General features: G+C 39.0%; 3 protein-coding genes across 3 annotated transcripts; 1 reads left to right on the forward strand and 2 right to left on the reverse strand.

The window, feature by feature from the left end:
- Positions 1-1,368: 1,368 nt before the first annotated feature.
- On the reverse strand, positions 1,369-5,749 carry tppp2 (tubulin polymerization-promoting protein family member 2). The gene is made up of 4 exons (XM_022219734.2): positions 5,582-5,749; positions 3,904-4,095; positions 3,347-3,500; positions 1,369-1,992 (listed from the first exon to the last, which is right to left on the reverse strand). Exons 2-4 carry the CDS (start codon positions 4,092-4,094, stop codon positions 1,801-1,803), a joined length of 537 nt encoding a protein of 178 aa, XP_022075426.1. The 5' UTR covers position 4,095; positions 5,582-5,749; the 3' UTR covers positions 1,369-1,800.
- A 2,541-nt stretch (positions 5,750-8,290) lies between these two features.
- ftr84 (finTRIM family, member 84) lies at positions 8,291-11,961 on the forward strand. The gene is made up of 7 exons (XM_022219733.2): positions 8,291-8,970; positions 9,206-9,301; positions 9,497-9,730; positions 9,994-10,150; positions 10,237-10,293; positions 10,398-10,451; positions 10,876-11,961. Exons 1-7 carry the CDS (start codon positions 8,398-8,400, stop codon positions 11,415-11,417), a joined length of 1,713 nt encoding a protein of 570 aa, XP_022075425.2. The 5' UTR covers positions 8,291-8,397; the 3' UTR covers positions 11,418-11,961.
- A 9,054-nt stretch (positions 11,962-21,015) lies between these two features.
- On the reverse strand, positions 21,016-22,183 carry LOC110969621 (ecto-ADP-ribosyltransferase 4-like). The gene is made up of 2 exons (XM_022219735.1): positions 22,046-22,183; positions 21,016-21,903 (listed from the first exon to the last, which is right to left on the reverse strand). Exons 1-2 carry the CDS (start codon positions 22,181-22,183, stop codon positions 21,016-21,018), a joined length of 1,026 nt encoding a protein of 341 aa, XP_022075427.1.
- Positions 22,184-22,467: the final 284 nt, after the last annotated feature.

Genomic DNA, 22,467 nt, shown 5'->3' on the forward strand with positions numbered 1-22,467 from the left:
TCAACATAGTGAAACAATTAGCTGCTTAAAAAAAGAGCACATGAATGAGAGCAGAAAGGAGACTGAATACATCTCCTATGAACAATAATGCTGCTTCAGATCTGCAGTATTTGTGAAAAAGGAACTAGCGAGTTTAGAAAGTTTGGAATATAGCGATATGTCCATTAACAGGTAGTTCTGACTGTTCTAAAAGGCAGTTGAGGTGGGTTTACATGTCTGTATAGAATGCTATAAGGTGGCATCTTCTCATTAATATGAATTCATTTAAAGAGAAAAAGAATGACTCTAAAGAAGTTAGTTTTAAAAGAGTATTTGCACATTTTATATTTGGCCCATTAGTCATGAGTGAGAACAGCTCAGCATACATAGCTTCTGTAAATAAGTACCAGTATCCACACAAAGCCCAAGTGATGTTTATCAATTCAGGCCTGCAGTGTCAAATATATACAGAGGAGAAGACCTATTTTTAAACATGTGCATCATACAATAAACTATGGAAAAATGGCTTCGATGAATTGCCCATAAATGGCAGGAGTATCATGTTACAAGGAGGGTTCAGGTTGTTTGGATGAAACCATGCTGAGTGTTTATTGTTGTACAAGGGCCCTTTATGTTGTCAAACAGTAACTTAGCGATTTCTGTAAATCAGTCAGGCTTAGGTGAGGGTGATTTTATGTCAGTTCAAGAGCTTTGTGTCCGTTTTGTTGTTTTTCATGCAGCCTGAAATGTAATCTCATACAACTAAATATGTGACAGGATCCAGACTGCTGCCAGTTGATAAATGTAGTCGAAAGTCTATACAATACGATAGGTACCATGGCTATAGAAAAGTATGTCAAGTTTTTATTTAATAGTAATTAAAAAAAAAAACTCTTAAAATTAAAGCTAGTGTTGTGTCTAGAAGTTGTTTTCATAAAATGATGCACTACATAACATGCTTTTAAATTCTGTAGACAATATATATATATATTGAGAAATTTTCTTAAATGCGGAAAGTTTAAATTATGAATTAAAGCACCAAAATGAATTTCTTCTATCATATTACACTTCAGAATGCTGTAATGTAAACATAAAAATAACCTTGTCCATGTAAGACAGATATTTTGACGCATTTTTTGATATTTATTCAATTTTATGTTGACGTTTCTTTAAATGCATTTTCATTCAGAGAAAAATTTACATTCTGTATTCCTGTAACATAGGAAGAAAAGACTACAACATGGAGTGACATGAGTCCTAATAATCACAGCATGATGACAAAGGAAGAAACTGACTTTTTATGGGTATTGTATACATTTTAGCATCATCCAAGTCTGTATTCTTTACTATTTCTTATGTTTTCTACATGATCTCATTTAAAAAAAAAAAAAAAATGCATTTAATGATATGAATAGATTCCATGATATGGATAACAATAAACACTGATTGGTCATGTAGCAGAGCATATTGAAATATAAAGCTTAGTGAGTGAAAGTTGTGTCATTTTTTTGGAACCAGCAAAGTCAACCACTGTTGCATTAAGGCAAATGAGCAAAGCAGCACATTCTATCAGAGCATTTACACCAGCAGCTACAATAAGGCACAGTGTTAGTGCATAGTGCAAAGCAAATAGTGTCTTTCGGTCCCTGTAAAACAACACAAAATATACAAAACAGGATTAGTTACACATGCTGCATTCCATTAAATGGTTTTCCTCATTTGTTATGTCTTTAAAAACAGGGAAGGCAATACATGTTGTTCTCTTAGGACCCTTGCTTCAGGTTATTGGTGAAGCAAAGTTTGTGTAGATTCTCAGCAGGATTATGCTTCTTTCACTTTGTCATCGTAAGTGCCGCTGCCCTTGTAAGCAGACACGTATCCACTGGTGTCTGGGATGTCCTCGCGCCCGGACTTCCCTTTTCCTTTGCCTGATTCGTCGAAGCGCTCCTTGTGTGAGCCGGTGTACTTAGTGGTGTCAGTCAGTCTGTCCACTGCTGCTGCCTTTGCTACTTTCTAAAATCAATAGAAATTTAGAATAAAAGATGTTATCATAAAGCAGCATTAAACTCATGTAAAAACAGAAGCACAGACACACACAAACATTTTATTCCTATTGTTATTTAATTTACTCCCTCGATACACATTACTCCACTAATATGATCAACTACTATGGAGGAATGTCTGTTTAAAGACATGATGAGTTGGATCTGAATTTTGTTTGGTGTCTTCAAGTTGTAAAATCAAGAATAACACTGTGGCAGACATCATTCAAGGATTATTTGTGGGACAAACAATGACTATGGCGCATAGATTTAGCCAGTAAAGCAAAGAAATAATCAATATATTGTTTTGAATCTCACTCAGAGATGCAAGTCTTGCTAGCTTCTTACCTAACCTTAACCAATATCAGACATAAACTTTGGTGTTTTCCCTCATTGTACCTATTCATTTTAAAGTGCAGCAGTGGATCAGTCTAAATGATGCAGAGGTGCAGTTTCAGTTCAGATCATTGAAAGCTGATGACGCTGTAGTTCTGTCGGCTCCCAAAAATGAGTTTGTTAGGATCCCCTGCCCTTCTCCTTTTTTTTTTTTTTTTTTCTTTTCTCTCTCTCTCTCTCTCTCTCTCGCCCTCCTGCTCTCCTTGCACTCTACCTGCTGATTACTGCAGTGAGTGTCAGCTGCAGTAATCAGCTGAACTCAACTCACCCGTTTTCCAACTCTGCTCATTGCCCGAGCCCGCCTGCTTTCACTCTTAGTTCTGTTTCCCCTGGTTTTTTAAGTACATTGTTTTGTTATCTGGTTAAGTGCATCCCTGTTCTGTTTTTGTAGTTGAAGCTGTGGGTTTTTTGTAGGACTCTTTTATAGTTCGTTCTAGTCTTAAATTTGGTTTAGTTTGCCTCCTGGTTTGTTTTCCCCTTTCTGCATTGGTTCAGTTAGTTTGGTTAAAATAAAGACCTGTTTCTGCTGCCATCTGTCTGTCATATTAGTGCCTGTGCGTGGGTTCTCCAACCACCCCTATAACAGAGGTTCCTGTGCACTGAGCTATATTTTCAGTTAGGTTTGAGTGAAGCATATTTTCAGCTGCTGCTCCTTTACATGCAACTACTCACATTTGAAGTGAGATTTGTAACCCTGGAAACCCAGATAAAAGAGAAACTTCAAATATGTTTGTTGTCAAGAGGCCTATTAACTCAAATTAAGATATTTTCTAAAGTGAAAGTCCTGTAATGGACTTAAGCTACCACAACTACCATCCCTCCCACCTCTTAGTGTAAGCTTTGTGGATCTTACTAACTTCCAGGAGAAAATATGTTCAAAGTACAACTGAGAATGTCATTTGTGAGAGTTTATATTACTCAATACTCACAGTGACTCCGACATTAGTGGGTTCTTTCCCAACAATGAGACCATAGAGCTGCTGAAGTGCCTCATCTTTGTTCTTGCCTTTAAATCGTTTGGGAGCCAACTCAGTCAGGGCCTGGTTGAACTGCTCAAATGTGATCACACGAGCTGACTTCACCCTTAAGAAACACAAAGTGTTGACAACGGTTTTCGGAGGAAAGTAACAAAATTTTAACGTCATCTGTCTCAGTCAAGCAGAGAGAGGAGGCATCATACTCTGCCACAGTCTTATTAAGAGATCACTTTAAACTCAACAAGCTTTTACTGTAGTAGTAAAACTCACTGCAAGACAAAAATTCCCCTTTTTGTCTGACCAAACTTTTAGGAGGGATAAAAACTTGCTGTCTAAATAACAGCATGGCTTTTGTTAGCTGTAGATTTGCTTCCACAAACCAAAATAAGCATCACTAATAAAACAGACTAATTAACCAAATTACAACCTGCTGCTTTTCTTGGTTGTGAAGCATTTGCTGGATAATGAATGTTTTAGCTGTGAAAGGTGGAGTCTGGAGAAACTCTTACTTGACTTTGCTGAAAACAATGTCAACATCTGTGGTGGTGACGTTCTTGCCATCGATGATGGTGCAGTCTTTGCAGAGCTTGGCAAAGTTCTTTCCATTCATCTCCTTCCCTGTGGCCTTGGTGTCTCCATGGACTGCAAACTTGTAGAAGGAGCTCTGCACCTCTGCTACAGAAACTGAGCCCTCAGCCATGCTGACAGACACATACAGGTCATGATCAGTTTAAATATAATCTTAGAGACGTGTTGAAAACAGATTACACTCTTTGATACGGTAATTAAAAAAACACATGAACCAAAAGCACATGGTCGCATTGTCCAAACCTAAAAATAACCCCTCAGAAATGGCTGATAAGTACTTTGTTTAATGCTCGTATACTTTCCAGCCTGGTGAGGGCTTTTTTTTTTTTTTTTTACTGTTACGGCCCCAGGGCCTTGGTCTTTTACTGCTCTGCTTGCAGGTCTCCAGCTGGGTGGAGCTATTGTCAATTAACCAGCCACACCTGGGGCGTGCATCAGGCTATATAAGCCAGCTGACTGAGGCAGAGTGAGCCCTGCTGCCCTGCCACTCTCTGGCTCTGCTTTGCCACTGTTTGCTGCCTCCCCTATCCACTCCACATCTCCAGCCAGCCATGCGGTCCTTGATAGAACTTGGTTTTGTTTTACACTGATAACACGCACTACGCATTCTCCACTACCACCACACACCCTCACACACCACTGATTCTAACTGCCACATCTCATTGCTATGTTTCTTTATAAATAAATGATCTTTTGTTTCACTGAAACCCTCCGTACATTTCCTCCTTTGTTGCGGCATCCAGAGCCGGTCGTAACATTACATTAAAGAACGCACTCAGATTCATAATGACTCTTTTAGCTAAATTGCTGCTTTGCCTGCCAAGAAATGCCTGCGGTGATTATCACTTCAATTTTCTCTCACCCTCACATACACATATATGCAGAAACACACTTTCGCATCCATCATTGTGTAAGTGTTACTAAAGCTGCTCTCAAGCCAATTTAATTCAATCAACTCAATCTCCAAATGGCTCCTCCACTGTTCACTCTACAGTGAATGAACAAACACATTCCCTCTCTCTCGCCACTCTTCTCCTCTACTCAGTCACACTCACAAACAAACTGACACAAACTTATCCATCACTTATGTCTGCTGGTTGAGCTACACTGTAAAAAGTACCATGAAAGATGATTTGTCAGTAGAATTTTCAAGAAAAGAAAAAAAAGGTTCTTCCAAAGTTGTACTTCAGCCAAAAGAAAAGGAACTGGATCTAACATAAATACATGTTTCATGCATATACACATTGAAGTAGCAGCTGGACTATAATATTTATATATGTGAGACTGTGAAGAAAAACAACCATAATAACAAATAATATATAAAAGCTTGCACTTGGCCGACACTATAAAACCACTAAAAGGTCATATTTTACAGGAATCGTAAATATCACACTAAATCTAACATTATTGTGTCTAAAAATACACTTCCTATAAATATTGATTACTAGAGAATGAATTAAGACATCCAACAACTGTTGAATAGCCAGCGTTAAGACATGTTTTTAGCTGTTTTTTGTATATGTATTAGCTGCAATGCTGCAGGTACCGCTGCATACAATGGTGATGCAAGAAAGGAAACTCCCAGACTGTAAGATGTACCTGCTGTGGAAGGATGCTGAGCAAATATTTAGGAAAATCCTCAACGGCTCTTCTTCAACTGTCTTCTTCTTTTCCCTCTGCCTCTCCGCCTTCCTGCCACTCCCAGGCTTTCTCACAATGACGACAAAGATGGAGGAATGATACCGAGAGCAGAGAGGAGAGGAGAGGAGAGGAGAGGAGAGGGAAGGGAGTGGGAGGAGGGAGAGAGTACCGACCAGCACAGTCAATGACATCATGGCCACTCAGCCTCACTTGTGTCTATTCAGCCTCATTAGCTCTCTCTGTACAGACTTCCCTCAGTGGAAAGATTTAACATCCTCTGTGTATATTATTTTATTTTCATTTAACATTTACTTTTTTATCTATATCTTCATGTTTTGAGATCCATTTTACACAAATATAGATATGAAGTCACTCCTTTCCCCCCCTCAAATTGGTTGTTCTCACCCGTTTTTCCCCTCTGGAATACTAAATTTAGCTCACATCTCTCTGCCCCGCCGGCTATTAATCTCTCAACTAGCCTCTTGCTTTCTCTCCTTCTCTCTCCTACTCTCAAATAAATAACGGTTCTTAAATGACTCTTCAGAGAGCCTGCCGGTTCTTCAAAGCACCATTCTCCAGTTAAAGAACCTCTTTATCTACAGAGATGGTACTTTGCATGATTCTTGAAGAGGTTCTTCATTTTTTTTAGAGGTACTTGTTGGCAAGTAATAGCATAAAATTAGAGCTGTAGCTAAAAATTATTTTCATTTTTGTATATTATTTACTCCATAAATCATCAGAAAACCATGAGAAATACCCATCACAGTTTTCCAGATCCCAAGCTGCCATATTGCAAGATGGTATTCTGTCTGACCAACAGTCTAGAGCCTAAATTATGAAATGTGTTGCAATACAAACCCAGAAATGCTGCACAATCCTGCATTTGTAGTTAATATATAAAATGTCTTGAAATCCTTGTGTATAGCTGTCAAATGCTTCCAGTGTTTCTTGAGTTTTAGTTTGGATCCATTACTAACATTTAAGGGATCTGTGTTCCCCCTTACAGTTACTGATTTTGAGTTTGTGTAACTGTGCTATTTGAACGTATACAATTACAAATATATTTGTAATTGGTGGGGGGAGGAACTTTAACAAGTGGCCAACAATTCTGTTCATGTGCTTGTTTTTCAACCTAGATGGAATAAGTTGATTTAAAATGCTTAAAGAATCATTTATTTTGAAACAGTATAGAAAAAAATAGGTTCTGTGCTGAATCAGCTGGGTGTACAAATAACTATTCTAGAAATGAAAGATTTTTGCTAAAGTACTTTGGAGCACCATTTATGTTGCCCAAAGGAACCACTTTCTCTGAGTTTTTTTGTTTGTTTTTTTTAGGCATCTTTCAAAGTTCTTTAAGAAGCTGTTTGCAGAAGTACTTCTTTTAAGAATCTCTTGCTAAAAGTTTATTTGTGGAACTAAAAATGGTTCTTCTATGGCATCACTGTAAAGGATCATTTTGGTTCAAGAAGGAACCTTTGTTTTTCCCAGTGTACTGTCATTGTCACAACAGCCCTCTTGTTTGGGTGAAGATGAGAGTGGCCCTTCATAGAACAAAGGACACTGACAACATGAAGCCGTCACATTACTGGAAAGATCATCCTGCCTCTTAGTTTCATATCGGTTAAACAGAACATTGTCCCAGGTGTGTTTTATAGCAGAATACCAAGCCTGACCCAGACATAAAGAACTATAGTTTCTTCAGGGACAAGGATGATAGCGTGACAGATGCTATGACCACCACAGAACTCTAATTTCAACATCAGGGAGTCAGTATGGAATGGTATGAAGAGGCATTAGATATAGACCTGTGAAGTTTTTAAGGTAAAGGCATCAGAAAATGGGGAGGTTGCAGTGTTTCTTTTTCTTTTTTTTGCATTATATTGTCTGTTTTTATTATTTCAGAATGTGTGGGAACCCACATGTTTTGCTTATTGTTCACAGGAAAAACAGAACAAAGGTTGTTTTGACATCAGGCACCGTCATGAAACTCAATGCTTAGTCAAATGGAAAGCTGAGAAGCTGGAGGGTGTGAAGGACAAATACCGTCTGACTTAGAAATGCTTACAAGTGTAGTCAGTTCCTCACCCATGATAAATACTGAATGTATCATAAGAAAGAATCTTGTAAAACAATGAGAGACTATGGGATTCTTCTCTGATGTCCGAGGAAATCACATAATGTTCTCTAAAGTCCTGCTTGTTATTGAACTGTTGAACAGCTTGTGGTGACATTTGTTTTGATGAAACTTGGTGTGTAAATATCAAAAATGGAAAGAGAAGAATCTAGCTCTGTTTTAGTTAAACACCAACATCACTCCCCTGTTCATGATGTAGATTATTACTTCCTGACATGAGAAATTAGATTCTTTCACATTGTATTTTATTATATATCATTTTAAATTTCACTGTATTACGTAATACATGGCTGGAATGAACCCAACTTTATGTTTTGCTGACAACTTGACCTTACTGTCTGAGTTTACCTGAAATGCCATCATGGTGGCATGGTGATCTCAGTACTTTCACTCAGTTGCTGAAAAAGCGATTGTGTGGGAAGCCATCACTTGTCTGTTTATAGTAGAAACAAAGCCTTCTCTTTAAATGTCAACAGAAAACAGCTTTCTCTGAGTAGAAAAGGAGTCGTAGTATCACAGGAGCCAGTGGGTGGACTCTTACTGGACCTTAATCTGACTGGCAGCACTTGACTTATCAGTATTTGGTGGACGTACTTCAATCAGCAGTTTGGGAATTCACATAAGACAAACATCTAACATCATGGCTGAGTCTGGCTTCCCTTTACCACCTGATTCTATCTGTCCACTGTGTGTGGACACACTGAGAGACCCGGTCACCATTCCCTGTGGTGACACTTACTGCCTGGAGTGCATCAAGATCTACTGGGACCAGTTTGACCACATGGGTGTGTACAGCTGCCCACAGTGCCGTTCAACCTTCACGCCCCGGCCTGTCCTGAAGCGTAACCTGCCTGATGTCCACCTCGAGCCAAGACCACAGCTCCCGGAGCTCACTCCTTTTCCCTACATGCACCGTGAATCTTTCTGCGATTTCTGTGTCGGCCGTCGCAACAGAGCCGTCAAGTCCTGCCTCATGTGTCTGGCTTACTACTGTGAGACGCACGTAAAACCTCATTATGAGTCGTCCACCTTCAAAAGGCACAAGTTGGTGGATGAGACGGGCCACCTGGACAGGAAGATCTGCCCCCAGCATGAGAAAGGCCTGGAGCTGTTCTGTCGCTCTGACCAGATGTGCATCTGTGTACTGTGTACCGTCAGAGAACACCGCAGCCACAACATTGCCTCAGCAGAGGAAGAGCGCACCGAGAAACAAGTGAGTCTGAATTGTTGGAGTCTGGGTCAGAGTGACACATTAATCTTGCCCTTTCCCTGTGTTGTTTAGGCTGTATGAGTGCTTTTTATACTCATCTTTCAAATGGGCTACAGCTGTTAATTCAATATCAGAAGAAGCATTAAAACTGATATCACCAATCAAATGTATGTTTGGGGTTTGTTTTTTTTTGGTCTAGTGTGATGTTGTTTCCATAATCCTCTTTTTTTCCATATAGAAAATCCTGGTGGTCACCCAGACTGAAGTCCAGCACATCATTCAAGAAAGAATGAAGGAGCTGCAGGACCTCAAACATAATGTGGATGTACTAAAAGTAAGATCAAACATACCTATCTGAGCATAAATTTTTGCATGTCCACTTGGTTAAGTGGACATTGTCTAAATGGCTTCTGATACAATATGAGTTTTTTTAAAATGCTACTTTAAAGATGATGTGAAAATATTCCAAGTTGCTACAATCCAATGCTAATATCAAGAATGCCTCTTCACTGCTGACTTTACCTTCCAGAGTAATGCCCATCGTGCACAGACAGAAAGTGATAAGACCTTCCATGAAATGCTGCAGGCGGTGGAGCGCTGGAAGGCTGAAATCAATCAGATGATAATGGCCAACATGCAGGCGGCGATGTCACAGGCTGAGGGCTACGTGGAACGTCTGGAGCAGGAGATAATGGAGCTGCAGCGGCGAGACGCAGAATTGCGACAGATCCTCGAAACAGAGGACAACATTCACTTTCTGCAGGTGCTGGAAAATCACACAGAGCTGCAAAAATTGTTATGTGATATAACAATAATGTACTGTAGATCAAAGTTACTAAGGACTAGCATGTACTTTTAAACCATGACACCAGTGTAACATAAGAAATCCTTGATTGAAGATTGCTGATGTTTTTTTTTCTTTTTGCTATGTGATGATTATAGTTTGTCTGGTCACTGCTCACTGTATCTCAATTGGCGTTTGTCTTGTTGTAAAAATGATGTCACTCTTATTTCTTGTTAAAACAGAATTTTCCAACCCTGTGTGTTCCTCCTGAGGCCATGGTGCCCAAAGTGCTCATCAACCCCCAGTTCTCCTTTGGAGAGATGAGCAAAACAGCCTTAGAGATGAAAGAACATTTGGATGACATCTGCAAAAAGGAACTGAGCAAAATTTCCAAGACAGGTTTGTCTCAGAAAACAGTCACAGTAAACTGTATACTATGGAAACTATAAAGTGAGCCTTAACCTAATGTTGTAATATCCTCACAGTCAGTGAAACTCCTGTGTACATACTTTTGCCAAGAAATGGAGACAAACGCCTCAAAGGTAAGTGTCTGTCAGACGAGCATTTTAATTTATTTAATTCACTTCTGATAATTTATTTTTAAAAAAGCATGTATTTTATCACCCATGTTTTCTTATCCACACAGTTCCATCCAGGGTAGATCTCCAGGAGCCAAAAGCCCGAGCAGACTTTTTGAGATGTAAGTAATGTATGGGTTCAGTCTTCAGAATCAAAGTGTATAAATTCTTGTGCTTGTATTCTCCTTTTACAATGGCAACACGTATTTAAATTTAGTAGTATTGCCATCTTAGGAATTTAGCTTTCTTTAATGATCAATTAACTGTCACCCCAACCGGTCAAGGCAGATGGCCGCCTTCAATGAGCCATTTTCTGACAGGTTTCTTATTTTTCTCCCTGTCACTGACTGCTTGATCATTGGAAATCCAAAGGCAACACTGAATTGTTGGGTTATCTGTTCTCTGTTTTAAATTTTTCAGGTCGTCACCTTACTGTGTTAAATGCGATGAGATATGTTGTGAAATGGCACTATATAAATGAATTGAAATCGAATTAGATGCACCACATCAAAACATATAACTTCATGTTGTGACTGTTTCATTCAGATTCCTGCAAGATGTCCTTTGATCCAAATACAGTCTACAAAGAGCTGGTCTTGTCAGATGGGAACCAGAGGGTCACCCGGAAGAAAACAGTCCAGTTTTATCCCGATCATCCAGATCGCTTTGATGGCTTCTCCCAAGTGCTGTGCAAGGAGCCTATGACAGGTTTCAGATTTTACTGGGAGGCAGAGTGGAACGGGGAGTTTTCCATAGGGGTGGCCTATAAGAGCATCAGCCGCAAGGGGAAGAATTCACATAGCCTGCTGGGCTACAATGACAAGTCATGGAGCCTCCTCTGCTCAGACTCGGGTTATTCTGCCTGGCACAACAAAGCAGACAAAGACCTTCCTGATGCCCCCAGGGCGACACGGGTTGGTGTCTACCTGGACTACGCAGGCAATACTTTAGCCTTTTACTCAATATCTCAGAACATGGAGCTTATCCACAGATTCAAAGCTCAGTTCAGTGAGCCTTTGTGTGCCGGTTTTGGTGTGGGCTCCTCAGTTACCCTCTGCCAACTCAAGCCAAATCAGGCACCTTATTAAGCAGAACCCAGGGAAATTTTCCAATGTGAAGGGTATAAAATGCACATTGATATGCATTTCATATTGATTGTACAGCACAGAAAGCTAAGTTACTTTCTGCATAATTCAATTTCACCAACTCCTGAAGAGAATAACTCCTCTGTGTTCACCAGTTAGACCCTAAGTGTGTGTTTCTTCTGTTTGGGACCAAGCTGTAGTAGTATTGTAGAGCTTTTTGAAAAGCTACCTAAAGCAAAGGGAGAATTCTGTGTTCATCGCTGGTCCTCTCATATCATCACACCATTTTCACATTGTCATTTGATACAGTACTATTATAAAATACAGACTATAAAAAATTGAATGATTAAAGCATCTAACGCAGTATATGCACACACTAATTATTTTGTAAGTTATAATTATATTGAATGTTAAAGCAATCTTTAATATTGTATATGTAAATGTTAATTTTGCATATTGTAATTACATTGAATGTTAAAGCAATCCTTTGATATTGTATATGTACATATTAATTATTTTGTATATGAGAATATATTGTATGCCTAAGCAAACATTCTAAACCAATTATTAAATGTGATTATTTTAAGCATTAAATTTGTACATGTTTTGACTTTGTGTGGAAAGCAGCTTAAGCTTAAAAGCGCTTTTATGCTGCGCTCTCTCTTGTTCTAAATTTTCGACTCCGTTTTACCACATCCAACCACACCCAGGGGTCCAGCCGGTTGAGTGTGTGTAGAAGCGTGCTCATTTCCACCTGTAACCACCAAATGTTATCATGGCGTCCTGGTTTGATCAGCGCTGCCATCAGGACTAGTCGAATGGAGGAGAAAAAAATCTTGGTGTGGCACATCAAAACCAAATATCATAACTGAATTTCAGGAATTCTAATAGGCCATTGCAGTATAAAGGTTTGTTGAAAACTATGTCAGCATAAGACTTACGGAATCATTACTTTGACTTTTACAGTTAATGTTAATAATTAATGCAAATACAGGTGAAATTTTGTTGGTTTTTTTGAGTGATGGCCCGTTAAAGTAGCATAGGAGAAAAGATGTTGCTGGGTATTTCAAGGGTGAAAAAAATTATTTACAGGAAAAACATCCATAAATGTTTAACAGTAAAATCTCCCTAATAAAAAAGAAACTCAGAGGAAAGACTCACACAGACAACTGGAAGCAACAAACTGAGCACTTTGAGGTCTGTGTTTGCCTGCTTCCACTGAAGATCTTCTGCGGTTTCTGGGATGTTTATGTACATAACACACGCTTCCATAAGCATGCTGTAGCTTTACAATCATTTAATGTTGCTTTCACTTGCACCTCAACAATGTAGCTGCATTCACTGAAATGTTGACACTGGAGTTCAGTGAATTAACTGGGTGATCTCTGGTGATCAATGATATTTCAGTGGAGGCTGTGGATCACTCTGGACATCCGTTGGAGGCGCCATTGCTGTACATCAGCAGCAAAGTGAAAATTTGAACTACTGAAGGTCTAGCCCAGACAACCCATGGCAACGAATTTAATTCTCTGCCAGGGTGGGGTCTCGTTACCCTCCATAAGGCTCGAGGTTGGATGCTCCTAAAACTGGCCGGACAAATCACCATGAAGTGTAGAGTCAGAAGGCGGGTGTAACTAAGTGACGACAGAGGTGCGACGATTCTGACAGAAACAACAGGCGCACAATAAACGATTATCTTTCGACTCGGCTTTGGTCTTAAAGATTTGAAGCTAAAATTTAATTTGAAAGATAAACAAAGGATGGCACTGAAGTGTTTCATTGAGAAGAAAGACGTATTTGGACTTATGCCAACGGGATATGGCAAATCCTTAATATACCAGTTGGCTCCGCTGGTTGGGAAGCTAATGGCACTTAGCCACAATCCGGCGCTCTAGGAACTACGTCAGCCTATTCGTTGCGCTGATTGGTTGTATACCTACCCAATTGCTGCAGAGGGATTTGAAAGACAACCTTTTAGCCCGCTTCCCTCCCTGTCGAGCGTTCCTAGACCCTTGTGTCTTAAGAGCTGGGTCTAGCGCAGCTAGGCTACTGAAGGTCAGTAAATACACGATTTGCTGGGGTTGTTAGATTGCTCATTACTGATTTTGATATAATAGTTTTTCTAAACAATCCTAAGGTTAGTTCCTTAAAGGCAGCTTGAATCAACAAATAGCTGTTCACAGCTTGTTTTCTATAGTTTCCTCCACCCTATAGAGAGAGGAGGAACAAAACTTGTATAACACATGTCCATTTGCTAAGGACATTGTATAAAACATAAAATAAGGTAACATTACTTGCCAGAATGTAAAAACTGCCACTGACAGACACAATTGTAAATGCCAAACTGATGAAAATTATTCTAAAATCCCTCCATTATTCTTCATTTTCCCCTCCTGCATTGGTCATTCTGCCTCTCTCTGGTTCAGGGAATTTCAGAGCTCTGCATAGTAAGATGCAGAAGAAAATCATCAGCAGTAATCGGGACTAATATGAAGCTCTTAGCATCAAGAAATACTCTCTTTCAAAATTCAGTGCTGTAGCAACAATCGACATCGTACCAAGACACACAGCAAAAAGGTCACCTGAGAAAAATCAGAGGATGAACAGTCCAAAGACAATGTTCCCTGAAGAGTGTGCAAAATAAGGAACATTACCCTGGAGAAGAGAAATTTTATGGGACAGAGTGACAGTAGTGATTCAGGAAAAATCAAATGCTTGAGAGACAGAACAGAATCTCCACCACAACTTGCCTGAAAGGAGATGAAATCAGAAGCTATCTACTCTTGTAATGTTGAAATTGTATTTCTCTCAGTTTCAGCCACAGGTTGTAACTATCGGCAGGGAGGCCAAAAAGAAGGTTTGCTGTGTATGCAGCACAACTCACATGTGAAGTGTATAACATCTCTTAAAATGTAATCTTCTGCAGGGAAACTGGATCCTGGCACTGATGTGGAGGTTCCTTGGACATACACCACCTAAACGTTCCAGATTGAGTACACACCTCCATGGCAACAGCACACCCCGACGGCAGCAGCCTCCTCCTGCAGGACAATATGCACTGTGTGCACTGCCACACCGACAAAGCTGCTCAGGAATGGCTTGAATAACACAGCAAAGTGCCAAAGCACTGACCTGACCTCGAAACTACCCAGATCCAATTCCAATCGAGCATCTATGAGATGCACCTGAATAAGCTCAGTCCACAGAAGCCTCACCCCTAAACCCAGAGCAAAAGAATCAGAGGTACCAGACACCACAACACACTTTCAGAGATCTTCTGTCCAAGACCTGTCACATCACAGCAGTTTTGAGATCTAAACAATTTCAGGCAAGTGGTTATAATATTGTGGCTGATCACTGTGACTAATGTCTGTAAGCAATGGCATTCACAGCTACAGCAAAACACAAAAATCTTGGTCTTACTTGTTTATCAACATTTTTATATTCTGTCTTAATTTCTCTATATTATTATATCAAGTCCGATTTGTTTGTGAAAGTTTAATCCGTTATAATGGGACTGCGTTGCGTCTACTGCTCAGTTTGTCCTCCTAATCTGAAGAACATAATATTTTTGTACTGTGTGAATCTTGTGAGAGCTGAACCTATTATCACATGGACATGAATGCGGTCAGCAAGTGAATTTGAAAAAACAGAACAATCAGATCAGTTTCTCGTTGATATCGTATTTAGAAATTTTGCATAACCCACTAAGGTGATCTCTTGCTTTCATGTCCTTGTTTTTCTGGTGAAAAGCAATTTCATCTCCTGTGTATGATTTACTAGTCTGACAGCATTGAATAATGTTTATTCTACCTGGAGAAACGGCACAGGTCTCCCTCCAGTGAGACTATGAGTTCAGTATCAGGATGGATGATTCTTTACATCAGCAGTATAACTCAATGATTTCACTACTTGCAATTCTTGTCTCATCATAGCATTAAGGAGTCACTCTTTCACACAACAAAGCAAAAAATAAAATGACTGTTTAATAAGTATCTTAACACATTTATCATATTAAGAAATGCCAAATTCTGCTTGTTCTCATCGAATGTGTTTGCTAGAAGCTGCTCCGGTCACCTAAATTACAGACCTTCTTTACTCCTTTACTGTTATCCAATAGCATTGTTTTGATATATTGAAGTTAAAATTTATCACTTTGACAGTGACTTATGAGAATGGCAATACACTCTTTGCTATTCGCATATAGGATTTGCAAGACAAATGACTTAAAGGCACGGCACTGCTTTACATACGTTTCATGTAACAGAAATTATGCATGGCCAGATTCAAACTTGCAGGTGTTTTGGAGCAATCAGCCAGCAAACTACACAGAAATGTCTGCAACTGCTATATGTTATGTATTGACTGTAATTACATGTATAACTTACATGTGTTTTATGGCACCAATGCTAATGTGTGTTTATTAATTCTCTGTATTGTTTAAAATGTGAAAGCAGCTGTTCCTTATCACACCATCCAATATGCAATACTACGAGCAATCCAAGTTTTCTGTAGACTGAGACATGAACCGATTAAAGACTAAATGTTCATGAATTCCAGATAATTCTGTTCTAGACCTTTTTAGGTAGAGGTGAAGAAAATCAGATTTTATCTCCGTGAAATAACGTGACTAACAATGCATAGTAACCCTTTGGAAGACAAAGTAGTCGAAAATCCTTACGTCAGTACCTGCTCAGGCCAGCTGTACCAGCTGTGGGACAAAATGCAAGGCACAGCAATTATTTGAAGAATTCATTTTTTGATGATACAAAATAAACTCCTTGCATTTTAACTGATATGTTTTTATGTCAACAGCAACCCAACGTCAATCAGAAAAGACATTACCTACGCTAATAAAATAACCACATTTATTGAGAAGTTCTGAGCCGGTCTCCATGGACAGCATAACTGAGGCTGAAGCAGATACTTGCAAATCACTGTGAGGACAATAGATGATGGGGTGGATGGTGGAGAGGAAAAAGACTGCTTTGAATGTAAAAAGGCAAAACAGAAGGTTTGGAATGCATGCAGTTATTGGATGAATGAGCTGAAGTGGGGGGCAGGAGAACAGAGGAGAGGCTGGACCAGAGAGAAAGGCGTGAATGATCCTGGGTTGAAATACAACAAGCTTTCAATAAGAGGAGCCTGCGGGGTTATTTGCACATCATTTCAAACCTTCACTTCGCTGCTGATTGACCAGAACTCCTGCCACCACTCTACTCTGTATCAGGTTTGTGTCCAGGGCTGTGTAGCTTAAGCCCTAAAGGCTGATTTTGTAGATTAATTTTGTAGAAAATCACAACCATGAATTTTGTCTCTTCTTCTCTACAGACACAAAATGGACATCCGTTTAGCAGCGAATAATTCCCTAAGCCTCAGCGATATCAGTCAGTTTCACATCGTGGAATTAGCCCTAACTACAGCTGCAGTCAACGTCTTCCTCAGCCTTCCTTTGAATGGTTATGTCATTTGGCTAATTTTAAGGGGACCTGAAGGGAATTTGTCCTCAGACTTCTTTTCTCTCAACTTGTCTGTGTGTGAGATCATTTTTGCCTTATCCACAATGTGGTATAATTTTTTCGTGGCACTGAGATTACCCTTCTTTTTGAAAGCGCATGCACTTGCACTTGGCCTTCTCTTCACAGGCCGCCCTCTCTTCCAGTGTTGCATCTGTCTGGATTGCTATGTTGGGGTTGTCCACCCTGTGTTTTTTCTTCGGTGTAAACCCCTGCGATACAGAGCGGCCTGTTGTTCGGTTGTCTGGCTGATTGCTTTGGTTTTCTGCGTTTATTCTGTATGCACCCACATGAATAATCTGTATCTTTTTGGGATTTTCGTCCAATATCTGTTGTACCTCTCTGTAATGCTTTTCAGCTGTCTCTCCGTTGTCAGGGCTTTGAAACACCCTGGGCCGGGAGAAAAAGTCTCAGAGAGGAGGAAGAGCAATTCATTGAAGAGAAAGGCCGTTAAAATAATTTTGATAATTATGATTTACATGGCCATTAATTTCTCTTCATATTTGGTTGCAATTCCACTCCAGTGTTGCCTTGATGATTTCATTTTTAACAACATCTTAACCGTTTCTACAAGCATAGTTTTAATAGCTGGGTTCGCTCAGCCTCTTCTGTACCTCCACAGGAACGGAAAATTCAACTGCTTCGGGAAGCTCTAAGTATCATTGTAACCGTCAATATGCCTACTACGAGTTAAATGCGTGCATATGTTCTGTATGCTGCACTGTGATAACATGTTGGACTGAAACCTGGAAGTGCTCTTCTCTTGAAAACAGCAGAGGTCTGTGTGTATTCTTTCCTGATTCTACTGGATTGTCGTGGTGATCTTCTTTTTTTCTTTGAAATACGTTTTGCTTATTTGTGACGCATTTAAATGTTATACCTCATAAGTAAGGTCCCACTGTTTAATTTGTTTGAATAATGTGCCATCATGTGATCTATCGATGTGTGAGCGAGCGTCTGCTTAAATTTGAGTGATATTTGCATGTCACGTTAGCAGATGTTATGCAAATGATATATGCAAACATTTCCAGTGATTAGATCATTCAGCCACAGGACGAGAAAAACTGTGGTTCGTATTTATTTTTTTTAATTATTTGGTTAGCAATTTTAATGGAATCGTATTAAATGAAGCTTTACATTTAGTTTAATTATACATTGACTTTTAGCAATGAATTTGATAAAACTGTGGCGATTCTAGATTAGCGTTTTCTTCTGATGTGACCAGATCAAAAGAAAAGTAATTTGATGAAAAGACGACAATATCTGGTGATTCTGATTTTCATTCTTGACCCTGAAAGACTGAACTAAGGGTTTTTGAACTTAAATGCCAGGAAAATGAGTCTATCCAGTTCATTCTTGCTCTCTTACACCTAAATTTTAACCATTAGTTCCTTGTGTGTCTTTCTCTATTATATGAGGTTGTGCATAGGAGGAAATTTTGCAAGTATTCACAAAAGTGTGTGCACAGATGTTGATCTGCAAACTAATTGATTTGAATCTTCCAAATCCAATTCACTGTCTTCATTCTTAAACTGGAGTCATTTGATGAGTGTGAATAAGTCTTTCAGTAGAAAATTCCTTGTTAATTATTTAGACATTTCTGTCATATTTTCTGTGGTTTGGACAGATGATTTGTGAGAAGAAATGCAGCATAAGAGATTATTTGTGTCAATGTTTATTTTCATTTTATGCTATAGTAGGAAATTGTTGTAGCATTGCTGTTATCAAACCAGATATTACGCAACTGATGACGGTTTTTTGTTTCGAAGATGAGAGGTCAGATAAGTGACTGTCACTCGCAAAAAAATGTTACTTGAGTATAAACCAGATATCGCGCCCAAACAAGCTTTCAGTTGTTTCCCTTTCTGATACAAAGCGTTTGTAGCAATGTGTAAAAGCACAATGTAACTACACTTCCTAACTTTGTAGGTTCTTTCACAAAAATAGTCTGATGACAGAGTGACATCAGCATTACAATATAAAGTTTGCAAGTAAGTGTTCATATCCACCATTGTAATCTGGGTTATGTAGTTTACTCTGAACAATGAGAAAGACGTGTTTCTCAGTGATGTAATGCCACTTTGTGACGCATTCCACTGAACTCAGTAAGCTGTTTCTCCAATCATTTCCATACATGATAGAACACCCGATAATAACAAGCCGATGTGTTTTTCCCACGAGATGACACTGTTTCCCTCCTTTATTGGTTTGTTTCTTCACACAGCACACATTTGTTGCCATCTGCATTGTTTTCCTACAGAAAGAGGCGCAGAAAGTGACTCAAAGCAAATCTCCTTGTTTAGAAGATGATAGCTAAAGTATCTGTCGACTCTCCAGAAGCCGGGGAGATATACTTCTGCTTCAGGTTTGTGAAAGTTGAGAGTTTGATGGGTATCCAGAAGGAAAAAGTGCAATGTGTGACACCTGAATGTGGTATTTCTGCATCATTGACATGATGATTGATTTTTTTCATTTGTTTAAACATGAACCTCATATTCTATTCCTTCCCCTTGGTGATGAAAGGTCTGTTTCCATTTTTATGCCTCTGTTTGTTGTAGAATTTCTCTGTTTCACTCCAGAGTAAAATATTTTTCCTTCTTTTTCTCATTCACTGGATACTTCTTCTTCATACTGTATGGCATCTTGTCTTTACAACCACAGTGCGTCGTCAACAGAATTTGGAAACAGATCGAGTTAGACTTGGTTTTTTAGCAAAGTTCTGCAAAAGTAAAAAACACAATAATAATTGATGACAATCTTAATTTTATAAGTTAGTCATAGTTTAGCAAGTCACCATTATGATTATCATTAATTGGTATACAGTCCTGTACACAAAATACTTCTGTTGGTGCTCATTTTTTGTATATTTTTTTCTACATTGTCCATATGAAACATCCTGCAATGCATCTAAAAATGGTTTTGGTAGGTAAAGCGAGAGAGGGAGAGCTGTGCAAATTGACACATTTCATTAATTACTTAGAATTTTGAAGTATTTGGATCAAAGGATCGAATGATAAAAAACATTATATGCTTTAATGTGGCTGTTAATTTTCTGTAAAAGTCTCATTCGTTTGATAAAATGTAAATATTTTTCCTCAATATCACATTTTTTTCTGATTTTATTCGGATGTTTTTTTTTCCATTTTACAGCAGGATATTTGCAGTAGTGACAGCATGGATATATTTAATAACTATCAAAAGACAACAAGTAGCAACAAAAAAAACACATTTTATTATAATTAGCTGTAGTAAGACAAATTATCATCACACAGGGACAGAATTTTCAATACTGAAATCGTGAATAAACTCTGGATGTCTTGCCGTTGAGTGAACTATTCCCCCTCAGTCTGTGTATATCAGAAAATTACTGTAAAATATAGTGCCAAGGTATATTAGTGAGTGATTTCTTAACTCTTATTTACAGCATTTAAACAGCAAAAATAATAAAAACAAATAATTCCAGAACTTTAGTTCTGGCTTTTTAGAGTCCATATTACCACACCTTTTGAAAATCCTCTGAAGACACCACTGCAGGTTTAAAGTATTTACTGTATTTCAGTGCATTGTTTGAATTGATAGGAAGAAATTACGACTTTTATTCACTTGCCACAGCTCTGCTATCATTTAGTCTAGCCTTACAGGCCATTCCACTCAAGGGAAGGACACTCATAAAGTCTGCAAATTCCTGTTTGAGTGCAGTCATTTGGAGAAATCGAGGCAGAAACACTGGAGAACTAAAGTGCCTTTTTATGTATAATCTATAGCATTTCCCCTAAAGGCTTCTCTATTTTTTTTTAACACGTCTCATTAGTGTAATGCAAAGGTCTCTGTGACTGTTGACAGTCCCACTGTATTATTACTTTAACTGAAAGGTTGTTATAACAGTTAGCACCATTTTTCTGCTCCAGAACAGACTGCTGATCAAAATCTGAATTTTAAAAATCTGAAATTATTCGGCATTTAATTTGCAAAGCACGATGAAAACCGAGCTTACTAAGAAGAATGTTGCATTTCGTCTTAATTTTCAAAAAACATCTTTTATGAATTCTCACATTGACAACCATTAGCCGTCTTTCACTTACTGACTAACTCAACATTAAAGCGACAGCTACGAACACCAGCAGAGCCCCCAGCACTGCAGCCACGTAGCACTTCTCCTTGTATTTTACAAGAACAGAAGAACTTATTATCAGCAGGATCCCACATGCTGACATCATCACAACTTGGCTTCCTTGCCAGTGTGTTGAACCAGGTCCAATGTATATATTTATGAGCTTTTCAGTCGCTTTACAGTTGAGATATCTCCTTGGCACTTTGGTGCTTTGTAGCTTATAGACCACACTGCACCACGGATCGTTTGTGAGAACATCTGTGACCTTGAAAACCTCATAGGTAGGAATGAGCACTTGTCCCCTCTGGTTTATGCTGGAGTAATATGTGATATCAGCACTGAGACATGTATAGATCTCAAAACAGGAAACATTCCCATTGAATCCAGCTGAGCTCTTGTTTGAAGTTGTCCATGTAAAAGCACCAAAACGCATGTTTGTGTTGACGATATTTTGCTTGAACTTTTTCCATGTCCTGTGATAGGTGGTCTTGCACCGTGTCTGTGTGTGATGCAGAACTTGAATAGCGTCCGTCAAATAGAAGTAGAAGTAATGGAACTTAAATGCATCTGTGCTGTACTTGTGTTTCCCTGTTTTCACTGCTTTGTTGAACTCTTCACGGATGTGTTTCACTTTGGTGTACAGGTACAAAACTGTCGCGTGGTCGTCTTTAAGGTTCTTGTGCGCTGGTTTCTTTGCATTTCTTTCGGCGAATGCCCAGGCAAAACTGAAGTTTCTGTTGAAGTGCCACTCGAACACGCCATAAAGGTCAATCACAGAGGCTGTGTTAGATCGGCAGCCATCGTACATGTCATCAATGGATTCTGTAGCCATATCCAGAGGTAAAGAGGTCGTCAGGGTTTTCTGTAGTTACAGATAAAGGACAGTGAGAAAATTAAAATTTTGTGGAAAGGAAGATAAATTGGAAAAAAATTAAAAGCAAATTCTGGAGATATCTGATCACAAGTGAACTGCATGTTTTTGGTTCATAATAAAATCCACCCACCTCAGTTGGTCTCTGAGGCCACCAGAGTATTAGAAATGGGTCATAATACAATAAGAGCACCACCCACAACAGCAGACAAAGGGCTGCGCAGTTTGTCAGTGATTTCAGCTCACACGCTGTTTTTCTGTCAAACTTCATATCTAAATGAAAAAAGCACAAAATATCATGGATATGGATCAGACGTTTAGCTTGTACGCTTCATCTGCAAGTAAAAACAAGAGGTTAGGGGCTGAAAAGGAAGAAAATATCTGCAAACTACCATCAGGAATGATGCAATATAACCCTGTTGTCTGATCCTTCAATAAACATTCTCATATTACAGCATATTACCAGAGTATGACAATCTGAATGTTTTGGCTTACCTTTCCTGTATGAACTGCTTCTAACAGTGGCATGTAATTCCTCTGAAAGAAATGTGACTG

Source organism: Acanthochromis polyacanthus, chromosome 3, assembly GCF_021347895.1.
Source record: "Acanthochromis polyacanthus isolate Apoly-LR-REF ecotype Palm Island chromosome 3, KAUST_Apoly_ChrSc, whole genome shotgun sequence".
NCBI lineage: Eukaryota > Metazoa > Chordata > Actinopteri > Pomacentridae > Acanthochromis > Acanthochromis polyacanthus.